Source organism: Dermacentor andersoni, chromosome 3 (genome assembly GCF_023375885.2).
Source record: "Dermacentor andersoni chromosome 3, qqDerAnde1_hic_scaffold, whole genome shotgun sequence".
NCBI lineage: Eukaryota > Metazoa > Arthropoda > Arachnida > Ixodida > Ixodidae > Dermacentor > Dermacentor andersoni.
In genome coordinates, this window is record NC_092816.1 from 140679809 (window position 1) to 140704937 (window position 25129).

Genomic DNA, 25129 nt, shown 5'->3' on the forward strand with positions numbered 1-25129 from the left:
ATTTAACATAGTTACTGAACACGGATTTCCTTTGCCCTGTGTCGTGTACAGTGAGCTACATATATCTGCCCCCCCCCCCCCTTTTTTGTACTAGCCATACTGCGTGCCACTGCACCTATATGCACGTCAATAAACCTCACGACACAGAAATAAAAAAAGCGCCAATCACCCATGCCTGCATGTTGTAGTTGGCCTAACCTAGCCAAGCATGGGCTGTTGCTTTTTATAGTAAACACAGGCACCGTGCTCATTGCAAGTATGTATCATGTCGCTAAGCAAATATGCATTTTCATTGTACCACTATTTTTTTATCACATGGATATATCTGTTGAGAGGCAAGACAAAAAGCAGTCACTTCTCAGAACTAATCAGCTTTCTTAAAACACATTTTTAACTTTTCATTGACACTTGCTGCAATGTGTTTGTCTCCAGAGAGCATACTTGATTTGACTTTCCAATCAGAGACATCACATAAATATACCATGTTAAGATGACTGCCTGGAGCACGTGAGAATTTTCATCTTCGTGTAACATACTGTATCTTGATTTTGTTGACATTTGGTCAAATGGTACACCCAATATACCCACATACTAGTTTTCTTGTCCAAATAACATGCCAATGTATTTTGATTTTTTGGCATTGGCTCCTCTGCACTACGTGAAGTCGCGCTGCACTGGCTCTTTCACATCCTCGTGTCCTTGCAGCTGCCTTCTTGCGTTATATAAAGCGGGTGCCTGAAAAATATCGTATGCAAAAGTCAACACAAGGGCATGGTGCAAAACAACATCAAGACAGTCAAGGCCATGGCAATAAAAAAGTCTTAGCTCTCAGTCTTCCTAGTGAAATGCATGCAAAACATCCAAATGACTGCAACAGTCAACTGCTAAACTAACTTCAATTTTTAGATTTAAGCCAAAAAACAAATAAACCACAGTTCATCCTTGTTTTTCATGAATGTTAGAATACTCCTGCTAATGAATAGAATATTGGTCATTTTCGGACGTCATAGGTCTGTCAAGAGTCTGGTGTATTGCAAACACCACTTGTGACACATCCTAAGCACGTGCCCAGTGTGCCCCCCCCTCCCCCCCCCCCGCACCATCCCTGATTGTGCCACTGCTGAAGCCATAATTTGAGGATTATAGCTGCAAACATGATGCTCAGTAGGGATGAAAATATTGTCCTTCAGCTCAATGGATATATGGATGTGCCTATAAAAAAGGGCAACAAGGCTTGTTATGGCAAGCTTACCCACATTTCAATACTAACAAGTTCACTGCGGCCTGCATCTAAGCTTACTAAAAGGCATGAACTTATTTTCATGCATGAAGTGCGCAGTGGAGTTCATTTTTGACAGACCCGACTACTGCTGCAGTTTGAAATCTAGCATTTTAGATTCTTGTAGGCATGTAAAAGTTGCAGTTAAACCGCAGTTATTAGTTTATTACACCAACCTATTGTTCTGAGTACGACAGACTGGTAACACGGAATTAAAGCAACATTTTATTTTGATATTTTATTTCTCTACTAAAAATATTCAAGCGATAAACACATCTTGATCTGCCATGCTATAGCAAAATGCACACATTACGCTTGTAACCCCCAGAGGAAGGCTGATTTAGCTGTTCATATGACATAACTCTGCCACGCCAACTCATATTAGCAAATGCACAGGCATGTCCAAAACAATAAGCGTATGCAAAGCGCCCCTGCAATTGTAATTCCACACAGCAGCCGTTATATTCGATGCCGATGCGTAACTAGCTGCTCAACAATTCACCGAGTTCGTAGACCATAAGCATCCTTTCAGTTTCGCACCGTGCACGAAAACCGCAACAGGAGACAAAACCAGACCAATAATCACACCATTTCAACATGAGCAAAAACAGTTCAGTCTTAGGGATAAACACTGTGAGAGTGATTTAGTGCGCGACGGCGACGAGCGACGGCTTCGAGCGACAAAACGGGCCGTCGCTTGAACAGATGACTCGGTTCTGGAAATCTAGAAATCGTCGCTCGTCGCCCAGAAGTGCTATGAGCGACTAGCCAATAGCGCGAAGCCGGAACTGGATGTACATACATCGCTCAAATACTACCGATTGTCGCGCGGAACGAGCAAATGATTCAATTTTTATACGTGCAAGGATAAGAACGTACTGCAAGACCTCCGGAAATATTTTATGCTACTTTTTATAGTAAAATACATCAACGTAAATTACTAAAGCACGCGTCACGCGTGACTGCAACCCTCATGCCGGCAACACCGGGGAGGCGTCGCTCAAAATCGTCGCTCGCACGGAGTACGACTTGTAGGCGACGAGCGAACGCGACAGCCATCTCCGTCGCGTCGCTTGTAGCTGCCGCGCGCAAGATCGCTTATATGGGGTTTATACTTTTTTTAGCATAAAACATGGATTCCTCATGCGTTTTCAGTAAGTTCAAGATAACACGCCCAACTGACCTCTTGCAGCATGCAGCTGAATGCCTGCGGCAAAGTTTCTAACTAGCACTGGTGCTGCACGTAACTTCAGTGGTCGCAGATTCCCTCTGCGCGAGACACCGTCAAGCGCGCGGTTTATTTATAAAAAAAAGCATGCTGCCAGCAAAATGACGCCTTCTGTTATGTGATTCCTTAGTTCAACAGCGTTCCGTACACAGTAGACTGCCAAACTGAATAAATTCAAACACACAAAACGCACGCTAATCACGCTCCGCATAGGCTCGGAATCACGGGCTGGTGAACTAACCATTTTAAGCGTCCTCTCGCCTGGCGTGTTATTGAACATACCATAGTTCTGGCAGCGTTTGCGATTTTTAAAGCTCTTACAGACAACGGCAAAGTGATAAAATCACATGCAGTTATCGCGACGACTGGCTTTTTAGATTGACATCGAGAGACAGCGCGTACGCCTAGTCCTTTGTCAATCGCGTCGGCTAAGCGCAGCGACGACTTCCTGGCGATAGCATGACATACGGAGAATGTGCACCTCAGTTAGAATTCACTTACCGTGGAGGATTTGTTGTTATATCCAAGGCATGACGAACGACTGTCGTGTTTTCGTGGCGACGCGAGATGGCCGACACACAATCTCCCTCGGCTGGCCTTTGCCCGCTGGACGGATCAGCTTTCTCCAGGGCTGTGTTGTTCCGCGATCTTGAGCGCGCGCGCGCGCGGTGGAGCCACTCCGAGTGAAAAAGTAGAGCGCTCGCTACGCGTTCCTTTGAACTGCGGCGGCCTGTTCTCTTAGAAGCAAAAGGATGTGTTCTTTGCTCAGCGTGCATGAATGATACATTGCCATGTTCGGGGCCAGCCACCTAAGGTTGAAGCAGAAGATTACGCTACGTTTTGTTTTCTATTGTCGCAAGAGTCTCTCTTTTCTATTGTCGCAAGAGTCTTTTCACTCCCTCTCTCTGAAGGGGAGAGTGAAAAGCGCATTTCACTCTCTCCTTGGTGACAGAGTGAACAATGCATTTCACTCTCCTCGACATTTTGCGAGAGTAAAACGACGCTTTGAAGAGTGAACCGGCAGTTTCACTCCTGCGATACCCTTCCTAGTTTTTAGAGTGTAGTAGTAGTAATAGTAGCAGTAGTAGTAGTAGTAGTAGTAGTAGTAGTAGTAGTAGTAGTAGTAGTAGTAGTAGTAGTAAACTTTATATTAAAGAATTGGCAATGAACTGGGGCACCTCAGTACAAGGGCCCGCTGGTGTTGTGCTGATGGAGACTCGAGACGGTGAGAAGGAATGTGGAAAGGGAAGCGCGGATCGTTCTCTGCAACGTCGCGTTACGTGATATGTCAGCTCGCGCCGGTCTCCACCGGCTGTGCCAGATCACATGATCACGTCGCCACGCGCATCAGTTTCAATCGGGTGTGCCGGATCACAGTGTCCAACCGAAAACTTCTTCGTTCTGATTTTCATTTCGATTCACCGAAAACCGTTCAGTTCCGGTTCAGCTACGAAGGGAAGAAAATAACGGTTCAAGCTGGTGCGAATCGGTTGAAGTTCATTTGCATAACCAAAAAATAATTAAAAGAAAGCTGCGCAACTTTATTCTGTACACGTGCTCAACGCCGCTGCTAAGTTGCAGTGAAAGACTACGGCTGCTGTTTGTTGTACCGGCCGCACGTAGTTACAAAAGAATTATGCAGATCCAACACCCGTACTGGAATTTGTGTGAAGCGAAGCTTTATTCAAGGAAAGAGGGAGAGAGAGGAGAATGTATTGAGGAAACGCAGAGGAGCCCTGCAGCCTGCTACTGTATTCAGGGGCGAGTGGAAGAGCCGGAAAATAGGTGACTGAAGAGCAACAATAACGACAGGCAGTAAGAGGTGGTTATACAGGCAGTCGTGTTCGAAGGGCCCGTCCACAGCTTTGAATCTATGCCTGTATTAAGTAAATATTCTCAGAGAGCCTTTATGGCTCGCTTCATAGATAGGTCGGGTCAATGGCCCAGTAACACTTTTCCACTGAACGGCCTATTGTTAATTGGCGCTTGCGAAGAGATCAACGCCTGCTGTCCACAGTCATACAGGGGACAAGCAACAACTATGCGTGCTTCACGGTCTCAGGCACGTTGCATGCATATCAATCCCGCGACTCCGCGCATTGGATGCGATGCAGACGTAAGAGAGTTACAGCTCAGCGAAGCCAGCGGGCCAGCGTAGACGCCACAGCGCATGTTGTACCGCGCATGCGCAGTGGCGTCTACGCTGGCCCGCTAGGCACGCTGGGCCCGCTGGCTCGCTGAGCTATAAGTCTCTATTGTCGCGTTTACACAGCGCCTTATCAGTCCCCTGATACAACATGCTGAAATTCGCACTAACGGTGCTGCTACATTAAAAATCACGGGAAGATGGTTAGTATAGCTGAGCCACAAGGGCAGACAATGCATGCATGAAAATCTCCAGAAAAGGTGGCCAATCTGCATAGAAAACCATTATTTTTTCTTTTCGGTTTTGTTCCGGAGCAACAACTAAAAAGAAAATGGCGATGCAATAAACGGGGCAAGTTGGTGGACGTTCATGATTGTATTGCGCTTAGTGTTACATTGATTAGACAAGCATTTTTTCAGAAGTAATGTCAGTAAATTAAAATTAAATTATGTGGTTTTACGTTCCAAAACCACTTTCTGATTATGAGGCACGCCGTAGTGGAGGACTCCGGAAATTTCGACCACCTGGGGTTCTTTACGTGCACCTAAATCTAAGTACACAGGTGTTTTCACATTTCGCCCCCATCGAAATGCGGCCGCCGTGGCCGGGATTCGATCCCGCGACCTTGTGCTCAGCAGCCTAACACCATAGACACCATAGCCACTGAGCAACCACGGCGGGTAAGTAATGTCATATCTTAACCGCATGCTGTGGAAGGTATAGTTGTTTGGAAATTATTAGCCATGAAGGTACTAAGCTCTCTTTTCTTTTCGCAACAATGTTGCCATTTCAGACACCTCAGACGAACGCAGCAGCCACATAGACTGTGCACCATCTTCGAGCGAAACTTCGGCATCAATGCGCCGTGCTGGGGAACCAGGTGAGCAAGGTTGCATGCATATTTGCATACGTCTTTCAAAAGCGGTGATAACTGAAAGCCAATTGGACTGCTTCCAGTGATAGCCGCTGTCTCCGGTGAACCTGTTGCCAAGTCGTGCCAGTCGCTGCAACTCTTTCAAGAAGGCGAGTGTTATTTAGGATATGTTGGAACAGTCCAATTGGTATGGCTCAGAAATATGCTCCAATTACTTTACTCTGCGCTGTGCAGATTCAGATGGTGCCAGTTCTACGGTGAACCAAGCTCGTTCCCACGCCAGTGGCTTGATGATGGTTCGGTGTAAGTGTTAATTCAGCTTGTTGGGCTTAGTTATTTGTTTGGTTTCTGGCTTCATTTTTAGAACTGTGATGTCACTGTATTTTGCTTTCTCTATCCTGTGGTCGCAGCTGACCACACGTTCGCACAATCAAGCTCTGAAGCAAGCACTTAATCTCTGGAACGTGACACGGCAGGAGAGGTCACAGCATTATCAGTGAGTGCTGATCTGTCACCAGGAGCTCCGCTCAGCACTTCACCTTTTTCTTATAAAGGTTAATGATTTTGAAACATTTTCAAAATATTGCGCACTTTTTGGCGCTGCAAGATTACATGGAGCTATGACTAAACCAGGCGCAGCAACTTATTGCTCATCTGTCGCTTATCTACCCTTCAGGATCTTCCACAAGCCCCATCAACGAAAGGCGGTCTCTTCAGAAATTTCGAGCCAATCTCAGGCTTCAAGGACTGCTGCTTCAACGTCGTCGCATGAAGATCACCGCCAAACTGGTAGAGAGTCTGTGCGAGCCTTTAACTCCAGCTGTTGCTGCTTTTGTCAAAGCTCAGCTGAAGATGCGTAATGTCAGCTAGTTTAGCCGTCGATGGTGTAGCCAAAACAAAGCCTTTGCTTTAGGTTTATACTTCCGTAGTCCAAAAGGTTACACGTTTTCACGAAATAGTTTTGCGGAAACATACAAGGTGGAAAGAAGTAATTATTAAAGGGAAAAACTAGACATCCACCCGTTCATAGTAATTGCTACAAAGGAAACCCACACACGTTCCTCGAAAGAAAAGCCTCGCAGTTGAAGAAAAATTCGTCCTGGTCCGGACTCCGGAAGGGCCGTGGTCCCGGGTTCTAGTCCCGGACCAAGACGAATGTGTCTTCTACTGCGAGGCTTTTCTTTCGAGGAACGCGTGTGGGTTTCGTTTATAGCAATTACTATGAACGGGTGCCTGTCTAATTTTTCTCTTTATTGGTAAATATTTTGTAGGACACTACTAATACTTCCATCTGTTAGGTCTCTGCATCTGTGGCTTGCCCGCCTACCGCTGAGGGTTGGGTTTTACCCTGAAGTTTTTAATTTAATCAGCAAACAAGCAGCGTCTTTTCCAAGGCAAGACAGGGCTTGCACTAGATTTTTTGATGAGATGCATGTAGCATAGGAGCTGTCATATAGGTCAGTGTCCGACAGATTTTATGTCCTGGAATAGTACAGTGCACTATCAGGTCCAAATCTCGCAAACAAGGCACTTGTGTTCATGTCTAAAGGAATACGTGTATGCACACCGTGTAAGCAGCCTCTCGGCTATTTCTTTGCAGATAAGGCAGCACCTGTGACTGTTCTGCATGACCTTTTCAAATGCCGCAAAATGTTGGTTGTAGCTGGATTGCAGTGTGTGGCTGTGGTTTGTGATCAGGTGAACAAAAATGTTTCTTTGTTTTCAAACCTTCTAACCCCTGAAAAGCCGTACTTAAATGTCAATGGTGAACCACTTTTCTTTATTTTTGATCCACCACATTTGCTCGGATGTTTACGTAATATGTTGTTGAAGTACGACTCCAGGGTAGGCAGTGACACAATTAAAAGCTCGTACATACGACAGGCTTGTGATAGGTATCGAGAAATGCAAATTCGCTCCATTCCCATACTGAGTGCCCGACACTTTAATTTGACTTTTGCTTCCAAGATGTTGGTGAAACTCGCAGCACAAGTATTCAGCAACCGTTGCGCTGCTGCATTGTGCACGCAGGTAACATTCCAGCAATTGTCAGCAGAGGCTATCCACACGGTCAAATTTACTGAGAAGATTCAGAGGCTCTTTGACAGCCCAAATATTTCACAGAAGTGGGGAAAGTCTCCGTATGTATCTGCAATGTGTGCAGGATCTGTGCATAAAGAGTTTTTGGAGGAGTGCACTGCAGTTTTCGAGAATATCAAAGCTCTAGGCTGTACACGGCAGTCACTTTGCATCCGTGGCTTCTGCGAAACTATGAGGGCTTTGCTGCTGTTATGGAACCACTTGGCCTCTTGCTATGATTTGGCATACTTCCTTACCAGACACCTGAACCAGGATACGCTTGAAAACACCTTTGCAATAGTTAGGTCAAAATCTTGAACGAACAGCAACTCGTGTCGCCGACAGTTTCAGGCGGAATTTAGACATATTTTAGTTAGCAACTTTTTCAAACTGTCGGAAAGCAGCAACTGTGCTGAAGGCATTGTCTGTCTTCTGGCCACTCTCCCAGCTTGTTTTTCTAAATTTGCTCCTTCTCTCGGTACACCTACGGCATCTTTGCTAGTTGCAGCAGAATTTCTGGCTAATGATTATCCATCTCCGATACTAGAGAACAACACTGTGTATTTTGCAGGCTGCCTTGCGCATACGTTTATGAATGGCCACAGGTGTGCTACCGGGTCGCATAAGTGTGAATTGAAGCAGGAGAACGCAGCCTTTACCAATCAAAGCCAAGTTCTCTTGTACTTGAGAGTGAAAAGAACTGGAGAAGACTTTGGGAGCCTGTCAGTTCCTGCACCCTCCTTTGTAGCATTCATCAATGCTTGCGAGCAGCTTTTTATCGTATCTGCCTCCGATATTTTGGGAAAAGAACACGTAGGGCATGATCAGTGCTTGTTGCTTCATGCCAAGCTAGAAAAATCGCTAACTATGTGTGGTGATGATATTTATGATGGTTTGTTTGCCCTGTTCGTCAGGGTGAGGCTGAATTGGATTGCGCGCGGAACAAATATTGAGCTTCATAGTGAAACCACTAAATGGAAAGCTACGAAGCAAGCGCTAGGGCTACGCACTTGATGCAGTTCCCGAGCTACTGGTTGAATGTTCTGTGAAGTTGCAAGCTATTTTCCAGTGTGTATGACAGATCTGTTTAGGCTGTTAGAGGGCTCCAAATGGTTTTTCTGGTTCACAGCCTGGCTATTGGGGGCGAGCTCCACCACTGGAAAAGCTGGAGCCACCGTCGGCGCGACGTGACATGAGGGATCACGTGGACACTGCGGCCGCGTCGGCTGCTTCGGAAGTGCCGAAGCGAGCTGAAAACGAAAGATTAAAGTCCCAGCTGTGCTGCTGTTCTGATTAAGTGGTGAGGCTTTACCGCCTTGGGTGACTGCTTGACAATATTTGAAAGTACTATAATAGGTAGTGGCTGACTTTTGAGGCGTGCAGCATGGTAGGCTACTGCTGGGTGCGCAACGGAGCCCGGTGTCTGCCTTATTCACACGTAGCCACAGGTCAAGGAGCTGCGTGAAGGTTGGCTCGTGAAACTTAGGACCGGCAAACAGCCATCGACTACAACTCGGGTATGCAGCAAGCACAGACGCGAGGAAGATTTCTGCTGCAGCGCCGGGACTGCGATGTTCGGTGAGGAGCAGAAAACGCGCACCGAGACTCTCGCCCGCGCCCGCTGCCCGGCTAATGTCGTGACGGTTTGGCCTATGAACTTGTTGATGCTAGATACTGGCAAGTTCACTGGAACGAAAATGGAGCGCTAAGACGCACTTAAAAAAAAAGTAATGGCATATGGTCATGTTTGTGTTATGAATCAATGCACTGGATTAAGGAAAGAAGCAGAGGGAAATCGCGCCCTGAGAAACCGATAGACATAAAGTACGACGCAACCTGAGAAATGATATTGAAATGTCCAAGAATTTAGAAGACAAAAAGAAGATTGAATCGTCGCGACAGCACATCACAGGCTCCGTAGGCGTCGAAGTCTCTATAACGAAGTTATTTTTGAACAGTTCTTATAGCGTCCACGCAACAATGGTTGCTAGTGTACTGCCAAATGCTCATATGCTGCTGCCTAAAGCTTCCGGCACGGTGCGAAAACGCGCTGACAGCGAAAGCAAAACATCGTACGCGGACATGCATGCAGGCGTGCTGTCGGTCGCTGCTAACCCGTGCGATCGCTTCATCGAGGCTTCATTCTGTGATGCTCCATTTGGTTATACAGACAGCCCACTATAAGAACATATTTCACATAATTTACTCTCAGCGTTTGTCTACATTTCACGCAGAAAGCCGATTCGGGAGACTCCATCGCGCCGTCAGCGCGCACTGGCATTCAGTGTACGTATTCGGTAATGAGATAGCATCTGTAAACGATTTTGTGCTTTCAGTTTGCCTAAGATTATCATATCGACAGTCAAAAACTTCCCTTTTTTTGAGAGTACTTACATAAATTTCCACGAGGGCTTCCTCGTGGTGTTTTTATTGAGCGCCGTAAGCGAAACCTATGAGGAGCGCGCCGCGTGATCCCTCATACTACGTAAGGAAGGCGCTTCCGACAGATGGCGACTCCATAAGTCCTCGCCCCCAATATTGTATTCTATTTTTGTCTTGTGTATTTGGCTTTGCTAGGACGTGACATGTATGCGCAAAGGAGCAATGGTTTAACAATGCGGCATCATTCATTCCTCATTCCACTATGTCACTCTTTTACGGTACTTTTATGCACTGTACAGCCTTTTCTTGTGTCCCTTATGTACTTGTGCAATATTGTCGTATAAAGCTCCATTCCGATAAATAGAATGCCTCCCTAAGGAGACCCTTTTGGCAGTAGATTCAACTGGTTTCCGCGATGTTGGGGTCAATCTTTACACCTTTCCGCCCCCTGCGGTTTCGTGCTGACGTGTAAAACTAAATCAACCACGTCTTCAAAACTACCACTCAGTACCATTGGCTACAAAGCCACCTTTAAACAGGCTTGCTGCGTCTCCTTCGAGTTTTAGCAGGATCTTCTGCAGCACAATGAGATGACAAGAAAAGAAACGCGGAACAGCGCTTGAGCTTTATCTGGCTATATTAAAACGTGCTAGACGGCGATATATGCTTTATTGCCATGTGGATGCCCTTGCGTCTCACTGTAAGATGTACTTTATGTATGGTTTAGCTGGATTAGAATTGCTTCAAAATACTGTGGTTGCCGACCACAAGCAGGTCTGGAGGTTGTACGCAGGCTCAGACTATGGTTGATCAGGTTTGTTGATGCTAAAACTGGCTTTAACATTGTCTTGCAGGTGTAAACATAGCTGCTATATTCTTTCAGCTGAAGAAATGAAATGTGAAGAGTGCCCCAGTGCCCTATGCTCCAGGTATATCTTGATACACCTATTTATTTTATGTCATTTTTTTCTGAATTGAAGCTCTCGTAGCATTGTTTTCTGCACATTTAAATTTCCTACCTGGCAATGTTTGTGGCACTTCAGCGCTTCTTCCTATCTACATTGTGACCGTCGGGATGATTAGCCAGCTATACAGTGTTACTTTTTTGTTTGCCTGGGACATGCAGTTTCTGGTGTGCTTTATCACTGTATTTGTTTGGTTGATGTAATTAACCATGAAAATTAAAGCTATACCAGACGTACATTCTATCGTGAACACTGCATTTGAGCCAGCGCTTTGTGGACCGTACCTCGCTCTACTCAGAGACAAAGTACTGGTACGAGTATTTGAGCTACGAATTATGCATGCTTAGCCCGTGCCTGTAAGTGTTGCTGTCTTTCTATGCTGCCTTCGTTGCCAGTCACTTTCATTTGGTTCACAATTGTACGTAAACGCATAAACAAGGACATAACTAGCAGGAACTCGAGCACACTTGACTGGCAAAGGTTGGCGCGCGCTGAAAGGTAGCAACCTTCAATACGGGCTCGAAAATGCGGGTTCTATAAAAAGACCGGTTTATAATTTGCGCCAAAGCATACGTTAGTCTGACGTCATGCTACGTCACGCATGCGTAAGCATGCCCCCCAGCATCCAGGGGCGCTGGGTAGCCCATGAGCCGCCATTTTTTGGACCAATAGATGTCTATGGAGCTTTCGCTACCAGTGTACAACATAACTTGGTGTGCCATCGAGGAAACAAACATGCGCAAGAGAAGTCTTGTGCTTAAATATCTCCGTATTGCGCGCCTGCAGTCGTAGTAATTTAGAGAAGTATAAGGTGCTGCGATGGGAAGAGGCAAAATGGGTAGAAGTGACTTCTTCATTGAGTAGAATGTGAAAATACTCTCGTGAATAAAGACGCAACGTAGGTGTCAGCATTTCATTTATTCAATTTTAAGCAGGAACTGAAACAGAAAGAGAGAATGACTTTATTACCCCGGTTAACGTGCCGCTGGCTTGCTAATATAGCATCTGTTCCTTGAGACACAGGCTTTGGTCTGGGAACTAAAATGATATCTTCTGCTGAGAAGACCCACGCGAGCCACCAAAGCTGGATGAGCTGTCCGATCCCCCAAAGAGCCCTCCTCCAGACCCTCCGAAGAAGCCCGAAGATTCACCGACGTTTCCATCACTAAAGCCATCTTCGTCTTGCGTAGGTGAGCTGCTCCAAGATAGCCAGCGCCGTAATGGGCGGCCTAGCCGAGGTAAAATAAGCCTTATTCTTCTGAAACTGAAGGGGCTGCCTCCTCCTCCTCGTTCACTGCTCAAAAAACTACGATATCCTGATCCACCCCCTAAACCCCCGGAACGCCTTATTCCTGAAAACAGTCCACCGTAACTTGCGCCACCTTCTAACTGCTCTCCGCTGGAGCCGCCAAGGTCGCTAAGTGCACTACTACTACCACTTGTTTCGTCTTCAGATGTGCCTCCGACGCCAAGGGAGTCTCCTTCGAACGAACTAGACAAGCCTCCACTCTGACTCCTCGAGCCCCTGGAACCGAAACTTCCTCCAAGCTGGAACCCTCGCCCCAACATACCGCCGCCTAACTGTCCACCCTCTTCACCTCCTAACAGAGCTCTTCCCCCCCATGAGCTGCCACTTCCGAGCCCACTGCCGAAGTTACCAGAACCGCCTACCGCTCCAAAAGAGCCTCCTTCTCCTCCTCGCAAATTTCCGAAGCCGCCATAACCGCCTTCTAATAAGCCTCCTGACCCTAACGAGCCTCTCCCGAAGCCAGCAGAACCACCTCCTAATAGGTTTCCTGAATCCCATGAGCTGCTACCTTCTAGCCCACTCCCGAAGCCACCAGAACCGCCTCGCTGTAGGCTTCCCCTTCCAAAAGTGCCTCCTCCTCCTAGCGAATTCCCGAAGCGACCGCTACCGCCTTGCTGTAGGCCTCGTATCCCCCAAGAGCCAGATTCTCCGAGCCTTCCGAAGGCACCGCCTCCGTATTCAGAACCCCAAGAACCACTTCCTCCGTCACTGCCGCTTAAGCCCATACCACTCCCTCGCCTTAGGCCCCATGGGCTTCCTTGTCCCACTGATCCAGTACTGAAGCCCAATCCAGCTTCGCCACCACTTTCTCGCGCACTGCCAGAGGAGCTAATTTGTCTTCCTAAGCTCGAATCGCGTCCTTGTGCACCCTGCTGTCCTAGACTGCTGATGCCAAGCTCTACATTTTCTAAGTTTCTCGACCCTTGACCGACGGCCCCACCGCTCAAGGAACTGCCCTCACCCACATTTAAAGACTCACCGCCAATGCTTTCACCGAGCCCTGGAGCTCCCCAGCCACCTGATCCACCTAATTCACTACCATCTTGGCTTATGCGACCCCACTGCCCGCCGCCACGCTGGTTCTGTTGCTCCCGAGGGAGCCACCCCTGATCACCGCCCATGCCTCCTTGTTCCTGGTTCCATGGGCCTCTTCGTCCTGTTCTGCCTCTTCTGCCTGTCCTGCTACGACCTCTGAAACCCCATTGACCATCTTGACCAGAATCGACGTTCGATCCCATAGATTCGAAGCCACCGATGAGACCGGCGCGGCCCTGCGGCATTCCGGTCCTTAGGCCACTCGTCGCTCGTCTGTCGATGCGGACTGCCGAAGAGAAGCCGATGGTGTTTCCAAATCCATACATCGGCAGCGCGATCCACAGTCTACGGCCTCCGTGCATGACCCAAACACCAGTCCTGAGGACGCCCCAGCGGCCACCGTGCCTGACATGCGCTGGGCTAAGCCAAAGATGAGAGCCCAAGGTGCCGCCCCACAAGCCGCGGCCTCCATGATTTCCCAGCCAGGCCCAGACGCGGGACGACTCCACTCCGCTGCGCTGAAGCTTCCGGCCTCCAGTCACGGCGCCAAGGTGAATAGGATGAACGCCTGCCAGTCCTAGTTCGTAGAGTTCACGGCAGACGCGGCCTCTGTGCCCCAGCTGGAGTTCTGCGAGTGGTTCAAAAGATTCAAGGTGTAACGAGCACGAGTGTCTTGAGTGTTTCAGAACCCAGCGGCTCAATATAAGTGAGAACAGCTCTACTGCGCTACCAAGTGCAGGGTAAAATGCGGCATTTACCTGTTACTAATTGCGTTGTGGTTTCGATTCGCAGAGCTCGATCGCGCAACCACACAAATGTCTAAAGCATTGGCGAACACGCAAACGCAAAGATCTTTTCCAGCTTAACTTAAAGGGCGCCCTCTAACAATAATGGGAGACTATATAGTGAGGAAGTAGGGCAGGCTTCCAGCAATTGTGGCAGCATTGGTATTGTGGTATTGATTAAATTATCTATGCAGGACGTAAGGCACCGGTGCGTGCTGAATGCATTAAAATAATGCGGTGGTCGTCAGAAAACGCTTGAAACAAGGTAATGCAAGCCGACGTCCACTATTTCACCCACTATGATTGCTGAATCCGAAAGCCAGTGTACGGTACCTCTAATTCCTTCATGTGTCGTAAATTACTTTAGATATTCTATTTTAGTCTTTTAATATTCGTGCCTGCGCGTAAAAGGGTTGCTTCAGAATGAAGCTTTATTACAAAGTGCTAGAAGCACTGATTATCCCCGTACTTCTGGAGCTTTTTGTTAAACTTTGTAAAGTCTTTGAGCATCGCAGACAACGTGCTACGTTCCCCCTTTTATTTTGGAGTTTGTAAAGCGAAATTTTCTTTTCCCACTTTCTCAGGTCTTACGTGGCTGTCTGGCTGCAAGCTGCGGTGTGCTGTTGAGTCGGAATGAGAGGTTTGATAGATTTAACAGGACATATCACCTCAACAGATGTCAGAAACAGGTCGCTACCTCGGCGGATATATTTGTAGATATCTATGCGAAGGTTATGTTAAACCACCAGCGAACTTGAACTATTAGCATGTATCATCATCATCATCATCATCATCATCATGGCTACTCTCACAGCAGGGCAAAGGCCTCTCCCATACTTCTCCAACTACCACGGTCATGCGCTAATTGTGGCCATGTAGTCCCTGCAAACTTGTTAATCTCATCCGTCCACCTAACTTTCTGCCTCCCCCTGCTACGCTTCCCTTCTCCTGGAATGAAGTCCGTAACTCTTAATGAACATCGGTTATCTTACCTCCTCATTGCATGCCCTGCCCATGCCGATTTCTTTTTCTTGATTTCAGCTAAGATGTCATTAACTCGCGTTTGTCCCCTCACCCAATCTGCTCTCTTCTTATCCCCCTTAACTTTACTCCCATCATTCTTCTTTTCATAGCTCGTTGCGTCGTCCTCAGTTTAAGTGGAACTATTTTCGTAAGGTTTCTGCCTCGTAGGTGAGTACTGGTAAGACACAGCTATTATACACTTTTCTCTTGAGGGATAATGGCAACCTGCTATTCATTATCTGAGAACGCCTGCCAAACGCACCCCAGCCCATTCTAATTCTTCTGATTATTTCATTCTCATGATCCGGATCCGCGGTCACTACCGGCCCTAAGTAGATGTGTTCCCTTACCACTTCCAGCGCCTCGCTACCTATCGTAAACTGCTGTTCCCTTCCGAGACTGTTAAACGTTACTTTAGTTTTCTGCAGACTAATTTTTAGTCCCACCCTTCTGCTCTGCCTCTCCAGGTCAGTAAGCATGCATTGCAGTTGGTCCCCTGAGTTACTAAGCAAGGCAATATCATCAGCGAAGCGCAAGTTACTAAGGCATTCTCCATTTACTCTTATCCCCAATTCTTTCCAATCCAGGTCTCTGAATACCTCCTGTAAACACGCTGTGCATAGCGTTGAAGAGATCGTATCTTCCTGCCTGACGCCCTTCTTTATTGAGATTTTGTTGCTTTTTTCATGGAGGACTACGGTGGCTGTGGAGCCGCTACTGATATCTTTCAGTATTTTTACATACGGCTCGTCTACACCCTGATTCCATAATGCCTGCATGACTGCTGAGGTTTCGACTGAATCAAACGCGTTGTCGTAATCAATGAAATTTATATATAAGGGTTGGTTATATTCCGCACATTCCTCTATCACCTGATTGATAGTGTGAATACGGTCTGTTGTTGAGTAGCCTTTACGAAATCCTGCCTCGTCCTTTGCTTGACAGAAGTCTAAGGTGTTCCTGATTCTATTTGGGATTACCTTAGCGAATACTTTTTTGGCAACGGAAAGTAAGCTGATCGGTGTGTATTTTTTGAAGTCTTTGGCGCCCCCTTTCTTATGGATTAAGATTATGGTAAATTATTCTAAGATTCCGGTATGCTCGAGGTCCCGAGACACTGCGTATACAGGGTGGCCAGTTTTTCTAGATCAATCTGCCCACCATCCTTTAACGAATCTGCTGTTACCTGATCCTTCCCAGCTGCCTTCCCCCTTTGCATAGCTCCCAAGGCTTTCTCTACTTCCTACGGCGTTACATGTGGTATGCCAAATTCCTCCTCGAATACGGTCGTGGGTGCCACTGGTACTGTATAAATCTCTATAGAACTCCTCAGCCACTTGAACTATCTTATCCATATTAGTAATGATATTGCCGGCTTTGTCTCTTAACGCATACATCTGATTCTTCCCTATTCATAGTTTCTTCTTCACCGATTTTAGGCTTCCTGCGTTCCTGAGAGCGCTCTTAATTATATCCCTATTATACTTCCTTATGTCAGCTATCTTACGCTTGTTGATTAACTTCGAAAGTTCTGCCAGTTCTATTCTAGCTGTAGGGTTAGAGGCTTTTATACATTGGCGTTTCTTAATCAGATCTTTCCTCACCTGCGATAGGTTGCCGGTATCCTGTCTAACGAAGTTACCACCGATTTCAATTGCACACTCCTTAATAATACCCATAAGATTGCCGTTCATTGCTTCAACACTAAGGTCCTTTTCCTGAGCTAAAGCCGAATAGGTGTTCTGTAGCTTGATCTTGAATTCCTCCAGTTTCCCTCTTACCGCTAACTAATTGACCAGCTTCTTATGTACCAGTTTCTTCCGTTCCCTCCTCAAGTCTAGGCTAATTCGAGTTCTTACCATTCTATGGTCACTGCAGCGCACCTTACCGAGCACATCCGCATCTTGTATGATGCCAGGGTTAGCGCAGAGTATAAAGTCTATTTCATTTCTAGTCTGATCATTCGGGCTCCTCCACGTCCACTTTCGGCTATCCCGCTTGCGGAAGAAGGTATTCATTACCAGCATAATTTTCTGTTCTGCAAGGTCTACTAATAACTCTCCCCTGCTATTCCTAGACCCTATGCCATATTCCCCCACTAACTTGTCTCCAGCCTGATTCTTGCCTACCTTGGCATTGAAATCTCATCCATTATCCATCATGACTGGATGTAGGCACGTTTACCTGTACGACCTTCAGTTTGCACCTCTTATTAAGTTTTACAACAAGTCCTGCCACGCTCTCGTTAATGCTATAGAATTCTTGTATGTTACCAGCTATATCCTTGTTAATGAGGAATCCGACTCCTAGTTCTCGTTTCTCCGCTACGCCTCGGTAGCACAGGACGTGCCCGCTTTTTAGCACTGTATATGCTTCATTTGTCCTCCTAACCTCAATGAACACTATTATATCCCATTTGATGCCTGCTAATTCCTCTAATAGCACTGCTAGACTCGCCTCACTAGATGATGTTCTAGCATTAAACGTCGCCAGGCTCAGATTCAGCATGCTACTCTTGCATATTGACAATGTGTGCGGAAAAAAATATGAATAATTATTATATCAACTTTTTATATAAAACCTGGACATAAAATGTAGGATCACATGCAGAACGATCTGTTAATGGAATGTTAAATGAAATTTAAAGCATTCCTGGATTTACTTTATTTTCCTTGATTTAGCCGCTAGGTATGGGCGTATGCCCGTTTTTTCCAATCCTACAGTCCTAGTATAATTTCTACATAAAGACTGAATACTTAATGTCGGTTCACAGATATGTACAAATCACACTGGTTAATAAAATGGTGAATCATATTTCACAGAATCATTGATTTACATAATTTTTTTTTTTTTAGCGATTCAGTCTGTCCCACTGGGAATGTGCCCGTTCTTGGCTAATCGGCCAGCATGTGTATGCCCCACTGTGAGGGAAGAGCTACAGTATACCTAAAGGTTGCTTGGTAGTATGTGCCGTACTTTCCTGTGCATACACCTGCCATTCACCACCATTCTTCCCTCGACAAGCATCACGCATCACTTTCGACCTTGTGACATTGCAGCGTGTACGCGTGACGCTGTGCATCAGCCTGAATTGGTGTTTGCGTTTCGGCATAGCTTGTGAACTTGTGAACGATGGATGAATTTATTATGAATGATAGATCGCCCTCCGTGAGTGATGTATAAAATGCCGCGGCTATATCATTTCTGGCTTCTGCAGTACGGCAAGACATGACTTTGTAGTTTGGCTTCCATTAATAGCTAGAGCGGGGGGGTGCGATATAGACAATCAAAATTTAGGCAAATTTACACCTGTTTTTTCCTAATGTCAAAAAGCTGAGTAAGTGTTCCAGCTGCTACATTGAAGAATTCTGACCTTTAAATTCAATATTTCGGCAAAATTCGTCCTGGAGCGGAAGAGCAGTAAGCGCATAAACATATTCAAATGTTCTTAAGAAAAAAAAAAGATGCTAGTCTATGCCCAGTATGCCCACGATTTGCAGGTAATGCACAAGTATCAGCCTGGCATCGATAACCTTATGATATGGTGGCTTGCAGAGTGATTACGCCCATTTTACGTACTATAAGGAACCGCTTTATTTGATCCGAGCTCGTGATACCACCACGAGGATCAACCTGTGCAGCTGGTGATGATAATGATATATGATATATGATAATGATACATAGAGAGGATGAAGATGAAAGTCAGACATGTGTTGCGCTCACAATAATTCTCTTTCTTGTTTTTTTACTGAGGATCTCTTTTTGTACCTCAATTTATTTTCCCTGTTATTGTAGTGTGACCGGGTATACTTGGCGTACCCACCACAATTACCTTGTGCCATTTCTCGGGTTAATTACTATAAGCTACAACATAATCGTCAGTTTTATTCATCTTCAGTGCGCTTGTGAAGTAGCAGCTCGAGATATCTGTGGTGACGTCACCCAAAGCAAAAGCCAGAGTACGCGGCATGTGTACAGGTTTGACGGCAACAGCTCCTCTAAAAACTGCAGCCGTACGCTGGAACGCAGCTACGAACCAGTGAACAATAATATATGCTTGTTATAGATGTAAATAAATAGTGGATACACAGACTGAAGTACGGACATATACTAGAGATGCAATACAGAAGCTTTATTATTTGCTCGTGTCTTCTAAAGAAAGCCCAGATAAAAGCGACATATTAAATTTGTGATGCACTTATTATAGATAGTTTAGCTATTATGAACATTGAGCTTATTGTGTTCTCTGTAGCTTGGCGTTCAGAAGCAGCCAGCAGCATGTCCACGTAGGTGAAGAAGACAGCTCCTTTAGGTGGTAAAAATCTCGAAAGGACTGCTTCAGATTAAACCGACAAAAAAGACCAACGCGCAGCCGCGTCTTCTTCCCCGGTTGTACCTTAGATTAAGACATCTCTTAGGATTACGCATGTCGTCAGACTAAGGCATCTTATGTCGTCGCCGGTGATGAAACTTTTTGGCCCATGCTACTGCATATTTTTTGCACAGCACTGTAGAGGTGGCCATGCCACTGAATACCTGAGCCATTGTGTCCAGGGCGGCGACTTTGAGGGAGCATTTTTTCGATTGTCCGCTACGGCTTACTTCGTAGTAGAAAAGGAGAGAGCTGATGTGCGCGGGGGCAGAGATAATGAGCATTAAGGCTATCCTCCTCAAAACGGGAATGCTGGCCATGTTAATGTGATCGTGCCTCCTCTCTTGCATTCCGCAAGTTAGTTTTGTATTGCAGCTTTTGCCAAAAAAGTGGTCGCGAAAGATGTGTAGCTGAGAGAAAATGTTAATTGGCAGTTATCTTAAGCACCTCCCGTGAGTCATTAAATTGATTGAATCGATTGACGATTTTTCTTTGGTAATCCTATCTGCAGCGGCGATGACTGAATCATTTGCGCGTTGTTAGCCTGTGAAGAACCAGCGTGACCATGTGAAAGGAAATAAAAATGAAACCGTAAGAAAATAAAACCAGTGTCTAATATCATAAAGAAATGCATACCATTTCCGAAGTTGAAATTCTGCGCAGAGCCACAGGTGACGAATATGCCTGCATGCCAGAAAACATAACAATTTAACAATAAGTAGTTATAGGGGTCAAAAACTTTTCTTTCAGAGTCCTGCATCTCATTGCGCAGAATTAAAACGCATTGGTACAGTTTTCCCAAGGAAAGAACTGCCTCTCTATTTTTGTCCTGTTTGATGCATGAATGTTCTCGTTTAGCAATGCACCTAGTCTTTCGATTTAGCTTTATAACTACACTGGCGGAAGGAGAGAAGACTTCTCGGCCTCTCTTGGTTTGATATATAGATAACGTAATTAGTGTGAAGTTTATATAATGCAAAGATGTGCTTAAAACTGCATGGCTTGGTAGGACACGCTTTCTTCTTCGATATCATGCAAATCGTATCCATCAGAGCCGTAAAAGCGCACCAGAAATGTGCTGAATAGCGCTCAGCTATGGCAGATAAGGAAACAGGTAAATTGTGCGAGTTATGCAAATGTAAGCATTTTTTACTCCCTCAGCTCCGTACAGCGCAACCAGCCGGAGCGTACATTGGTTAATGGGAAGCCTTTCTTTTCTCCCTCGGAGTTTGCATCAAAAGTTACCGGACCACGATATCGAAGAAAGCGCTTAATATTGTCACAGCCTGAACACGCAGCCAAGTGTTCGGATATCCAGCGCATACTAAGGAGTACGACGCAGTGTTGCACGGTTTTATTGGTTCCGCTCAGATACTGCTGCGAAATGCAACAATTTCTCAGACAGCGCACTTCACGCATCTCATTGCACTAGAGCATTATTTCAAGCGCATTTTCATTGCACTAACAATGTGAATTCATATGGTGTTCTGGCCGCTATGAAGAAACACTTATGCTAATATAGTTTTCCATGTGATGTAATAGCAACTGTGCGAGGGAAGGATGAACGAGCGTTTCGTGAGTTTTCACTCATGTTGAGTTCTTTTCTTGGGCGTAAAATAAAAGCAAGCGATGCAGGTGCGTTGGACTGCTAAAATTTGACCGTGAAGAGCGCGAAGATCTTTTTCCTGAAGAATTGAGGGTTTTAACACCACGTCTGATCATACGAAGGCTGGCATGCATACAACGCTTTCGCTGAAGCGACTCGTATGCCAGATAGCAAAAGTAACAAAGCAAATCAATTCTATTTCTCGTAGAAAAAAAAAGAATCAATTTCGTGCGCAAAGGAATTACTGTGCAAAATATAGAATTGCATTTAGAAGCATTTATACTGTTAAAGACGGTCGGCACGCATATGAGTGCGCGGTTAGCCTCATACCTCACGTGAACTTACCCAGGATCAAAAGGCCAGTACGTGCCGGCCCCATGATTACGGTGTGGCCTGTACGGCTCAGGTGCTTGCGCGGTATGTCTTGTGCCTCGTTGGAGGAAGGAAGCCTCGCTCTCGAATATCTTGAGAGGGAGAAATGAAAGAAACAGGCAAGAGGAAACCCTCAGCTGGCCAATGCCTGTTTGTGACGGTAAGGCACAGGTTCGCAGAATTTGGGGAGACAAATCTGCGCGCGCGCGTCCCTGAAACAGAAAATAGGCCACGCCATTGTTCTCGCGACATGTCCGCGCACTGAGCAAAGGACATGACAATGACAAAGGCGTATTGTTGAGAACTTCACGAAAGGCTTTGTCGCCCGTGACCTTCTGCAGCGAAATAGATGGGAACCAGCGTTGAGCAGGATTTTACGAAAATATATGTGCCCGCTCCTCGTGAGACGGTTTCAGAGCGACCTGTCCATGAAAAATTGTGTTTTCCGGCCACCGCTGTTCGTAGCGAGTTTTAAGTGCTTTTCGACTGAAGAAGAAATGTCCAAAAAATAATATACGACGACTTTTATTGGAAACATGGTTTCGACCGTGAAAGTTACAATATTAGACGATGTGGCATAGGAAAGAGGACCACACCGGCAATTATCCTCACGAATTGTGCAGTTTCGAAGTATATTGTCTCAAGTGACAAGCTATTGAGCCTGCACCTGTCACACATTAACTGATGCACCGTAATATTTGTGGTTGTTTCAATTAAGTACATACTGGTTCACAAATGAATTACGAATGGTTTCCAGCCACCGTTTGTGTCACAGCCTGTTGGCAGGATCATTTACACTCTGTAGGATTCAGTGCGCGTCGAGTTGAACAGATGATTCGTTCTTTTTTACACGTACTTGTCACCAGACGCCATGGACGGCTCTCGTTCAGCGTATACCGTAAGGACACTTACACTGGCCGCTACCTGAACTTTCAATCTGTTCATCCTGATGTTCACAAAAGGTCGGTTGCTGCCTCCCTGCTCAACCGTGCGAACCGCATTTGCACGACAGCAGAAAGTCGTTCCACAGACTTGGACCACCTGCGAGGAGATATCCCGGCAAGCGGCTATCCCATCTCTTTTTTGAGTGCTGTGGAACGCCGCCTGTCCAATTCAGTCCGTCCGGCTAATCCCCGACCAAGAAAGCGTGCTGCCATACCCTACGTTCCAGGGATAAGCGAAACCTTGTCTCGCACTCAGCGCAGTTATGACGTTGAGGTGGCGCACGTGCCCGTGTGTAAGCTGACGCAAGCACGCGTTGGCGGTAAGGACAGGCTTCCGAGAGAATCGTTTCCCGTCGTAGTCGATAAGATACCCTGCGCAGATTGCGAATACGCATACATTTGTGAATAGGGCAACTTCAAACAGAGACTGAGGCAGCATCAGAAAGATGTTGAAAAGAAACGTACAGTTTCGAATGCCCTTGCCGAGCACACGGATGCAACGGGCCACAAGATTGACTGGGATCGCTCGAGAGATATCGGCCAAGAAAGAAACCTGAAATCGCGGCTGTATCTGGAATCCCTGGAGATACAAAAAACACGTCACACGCTCAATCGAAATGAGGGAACGCTCCCCCCTTCATACACGCGCTGCTTACGTCACGTTTTGAAGTATACATAAGCTTCCCTGAACTTTCCTTCATCCCATTATGAACAAGGCTTCCGTAGGGAAGCCGAAACGTCTTTTAGATTTAATCATTTTTAGTACTTCTTTTGGTCGGTGTCCGTCGATTTATTGCTTCAGGTGATTCGTCATTAGTTGGCACACTTACCCTCACACTTCTTTCTGTTTAATTCTGTTTATATGTTGGTAATAAAAAGGTGAAACATTTGTTATTACTCATTATTTCAGTAGGGAAAACTGACATCCATTATCACTAAGAGCTGGCAATGTTTCATGCAAATCATTGCCTAAACATACAGCTGACCTTACCGATTTCTTTGTCCCTGAACACATTTACTGCGACAACAGTATTGTTTCACAGTGGAGGCCGCGGTCATGTTCCCTTGCTTGTTTGTTCCTCAAATAATGGCGCTCGCCCGCTACGAGCGAATAGCCATGAATCTAGTGGTTTTACAGTGGTTTGGAGAGGGGTGTGTTTAAATAATAATGTATTATATGAAAGTAATTTAAGCAATCGCCCGTCTTCCCTACCTGTTTTCGCAACCACTTCGTACTTCACACCTGTCTGCACAATTACCGATGTTTGAAAGGCATCTTCAGATGCAAAAAAACAATTACTTCATCAGCTCTACCAAACGCTATCGAACTGTGGAACGGCCTTCCTGGATATGCTCAACATCCGCGAGCCGGTGAAATTTTGATCAGAACTGACTGCCGCATTTTCATGATTTTCGTTGTTGTTGTCAACTTGTTTACTTTACACGAGCCCTCACTCATCATTGTATTGTTTTCTGCATCATCCTGATGATGTCATTGTAATCGACCTGTAACTCGCTTCGTATAATGAATATTGATTTGACAAAACACACTAGTGGGCTAGCTGGTATTGCACGTTAACAGTTTTTCGCGCAAAGAAACACACGGCTTTTCTTTGCGCGAAAACTATTAACACGCTAATGCTTCTCTTTAATCACAGCTTGTTTCTCCCCCCTCTCTTTTAATACTCCAATGGGAGCCTGCGAACCCTGTGAATAAACGAACCGTCGACTACGCTTATTGTATTAGCATGACGTCATGACATGGAGCAAAATTTATTGAGGTCGTGTAGCAATAAGCGGGTGAGGGGGGGAGGGCTAGTTCTGGTGTTGCGATTGTTTCTGCTGGTTGCGCTCAAGTGTGGCAACTAAACCAATCACAGGCACAAAGCGAGCCAGAGTGTCGTTACGTCATAATGAATCCAACCTCTTGGGCACGTTCAGAAAGAGAAACTGGTAGAGAAGAAACAGGTAGAGTAGAAAATTGTTTATCGCACTCTGGTGCTTGCCAGAAATTTCTTCTAAGGTTTAGAGGGTATGGAACATTTTGCAACCAAGGTGATAAGTCGCAAATTTCTTGTAAGTGCTCGACTAATAACTGTAACGCATAGTCTCGTAAAAGCTACAGAAAGAGAAACGTCCCGGACCAGAACGAATTTTTCTTCAATTCTGAGGCTTTTTTTTCGAGGAACCCGATTGGGTTTCCTTTGTAGCAATTGCTACGAACGGGTGGATGTCTGATTTTCCCTTTATCAATTACTTCTCTCCACCTTGCGGGTTTCCGCAGAACTACTACGTCAAACACTTACCTTTGCTTCGTGTGTTGTCGACAAATTCGACTTCGCCCTGCCATCTGCTAGCCGCCGGGTTAGCTCAGATGGTAGAGTGGCTGCACCGGAAAGGCGGTGGTCACGGGTTCGAGTCCCGTACCAGGACGAATTTTTCTTCAACTCTGAGGCTTTTCTTTCGAGGAACCCGTATCGGTTTCCTTTGTAGCAATTGCTACGAACGGGTGGATGCCTGATTTTCCCTTTATCAGAAACAGATACCGATTGCGTTTTTCATCGATTGGAAGAATGTGAGTGAATGTGAGTGAACTGACGTGCTAACATGGCCGGCGACAGGTTGTAATGTAGCCCTATAGTCGCATTACGTTGCTATCAAGTTTATTTTGCTGGAACACTGCCTACGGTCTGAGCGGTCACGTTTGTTTCCCACAAAATTTGTTATAGT

The 25129-nt window shown here is 46.0% G+C and overlaps 1 protein-coding gene across 1 annotated transcript; it reads right to left on the bottom strand.

The window, feature by feature from the left end:
* Positions 1-11852: 11852 nt before the first annotated feature.
* On the bottom strand, positions 11853-21574 carry LOC126525142 (uncharacterized). The gene is made up of 3 exons (XM_050173195.3): positions 21429-21574; positions 20114-20161; positions 11853-13925 (listed from the first exon to the last, which is right to left on the bottom strand). Exons 1-3 carry the CDS (start codon positions 21460-21462, stop codon positions 11992-11994), a joined length of 2016 nt encoding a protein of 671 aa, XP_050029152.2. The 5' UTR covers positions 21463-21574; the 3' UTR covers positions 11853-11991.
* Positions 21575-25129: the final 3555 nt, after the last annotated feature.